The following is a 1510-nucleotide window of genomic DNA, read 5'->3' as shown; positions in this document are numbered from 1 at the left end:
GTTGTGTCAAAAGTGCGGAAGTACTTCAATTGACAGCAGTCCATTAATTAATGGTCATGCTTACGATATTAATAGACGTGTTACTTTTGCTATGAGAATAATTGGTATCGGAAGGCAAGGAATAACTAAATTTTGTGCGTTTATGTGTTTCCCGAAACCAGTGTTTCAAAAATCGTACGATGCAATTGTAAAGAGCATTGTAACTGCTACGGACGCTGTCAAATCTAAATGTCTACAAAAAGCTGCTGAGGAGGAAAAACAGATTTGTACAGAAAAAGTACAGCTTGAGGGTTTGACAGTGTCAGGGGACGGCTCCTGGAGAAAACGTGGCTTCAGTTCACTGTACGGATTCGCAAGTTTAGTCGGATGGTACTCCGGAAAAGTAATTGATATTTGCGTGAAGTCAAAATATTGCAAGGAGTGTGAGCACTGGGGAAAAAAGAAAGACACTACCGAGTATGAAGAATGGCACGCTTTACACGAAGAGTACTGTAATGCAAATCACAATGGGAGTGCAGGGAAAATGGAGCCCGACGCTATGGTGGAAATGTTCTCTCGTTCCGAGTCTTTGTACAATGTTCGGTATGCGTACTACATCGGAGATGGCGACAGCAAAACGCATAAGAGTATTCAAGATGCTAAGCCGTATGGCGATTTTCCCGTCATAAAAAAGGAATGTATAGGTCATGTACAAAAAAGGCTTGGAACAAGACTACGCAATTTGAAAAAAGAAGTGAAAAATCTTGGGGGCCGAGGGAAATTAACTGGAAAATTGATAGACGAATTGAGTGTGTACTACGGACTGGCTATACGTCGAAATACTGATTCAGTAGAGAATATGCGCAAGGAAATATACGCTACATTAAATCACAAAATTTCAACAGACGAAAAACCTCAGCACGATAGATGCCCCGCAGGAGCCGATTCTTGGTGCTCTTGGCAAAGAGCGAAAGCCTCGCAAACTCTCGAGATGTACACTCACAAACCAGCTATGCCCCTCTTGGTTTTCAATGCTGTACAAAAAATCTACGAAGATTTAACAAGAGAAGAACTCCTCTCCCGTTGCCTAGGAGGATTTACGCAAAATACAAACGAAAGTTTGAACTCTGTCGTTTGGTCGATTGCACCGAAAGCGATATCTAGCGGCAAAGCAGTAGTTGATATTGCAACCAACGTAGCCGTCATAACATATAATGGCGGCTTTTCATCACTGTTAGATGTAGTATCAACCCTCGAATTGAAGATTAGTCCCGAGTTGCATAATTACGCAATGGAAATCGACCAACATCGTGTTCGAGCCGCCAACCGCTCATCGTCGATCAACCGAAAAAGCACTCGGAAGGATCTTACGGCACTCAGGAAGGAGACTGACGAGCTAAATTCGAATGTAGAAGGACAGCTATATGGAGCTGGGATAGCAGAGTAAAGGTGAAAAAATCAGCAAGCCCATATTTTGAAAATTTCATATCACAAATACGATTTCAAACTTTAAACGCGTTTTTCTCGAAAC

General features: G+C 42.1%; 1 protein-coding gene across 1 annotated transcript; it reads left to right on the top strand.

Annotated features, from left to right (window-relative positions):
* Positions 1-142: 142 nt before the first annotated feature.
* On the top strand, positions 143-1426 carry LOC108720167 (uncharacterized). Its single transcript, XM_018452651.1, has one exon. It carries the CDS (start codon positions 143-145, stop codon positions 1424-1426), a length of 1284 nt encoding a protein of 427 aa, XP_018308153.1.
* Positions 1427-1510: the final 84 nt, after the last annotated feature.

The sequence above is a fragment of the Mycetomoellerius zeteki genome, unplaced genomic scaffold, assembly GCF_001594055.1.
Source record: "Mycetomoellerius zeteki isolate Tzet28-1 unplaced genomic scaffold, Tzet1.0 C4412158, whole genome shotgun sequence".
NCBI lineage: Eukaryota > Metazoa > Arthropoda > Insecta > Hymenoptera > Formicidae > Mycetomoellerius > Mycetomoellerius zeteki.
The sequence above is the reverse complement of the archived record's forward strand: the minus strand, read 5'-3'. Positions and strand labels throughout refer to the sequence as shown.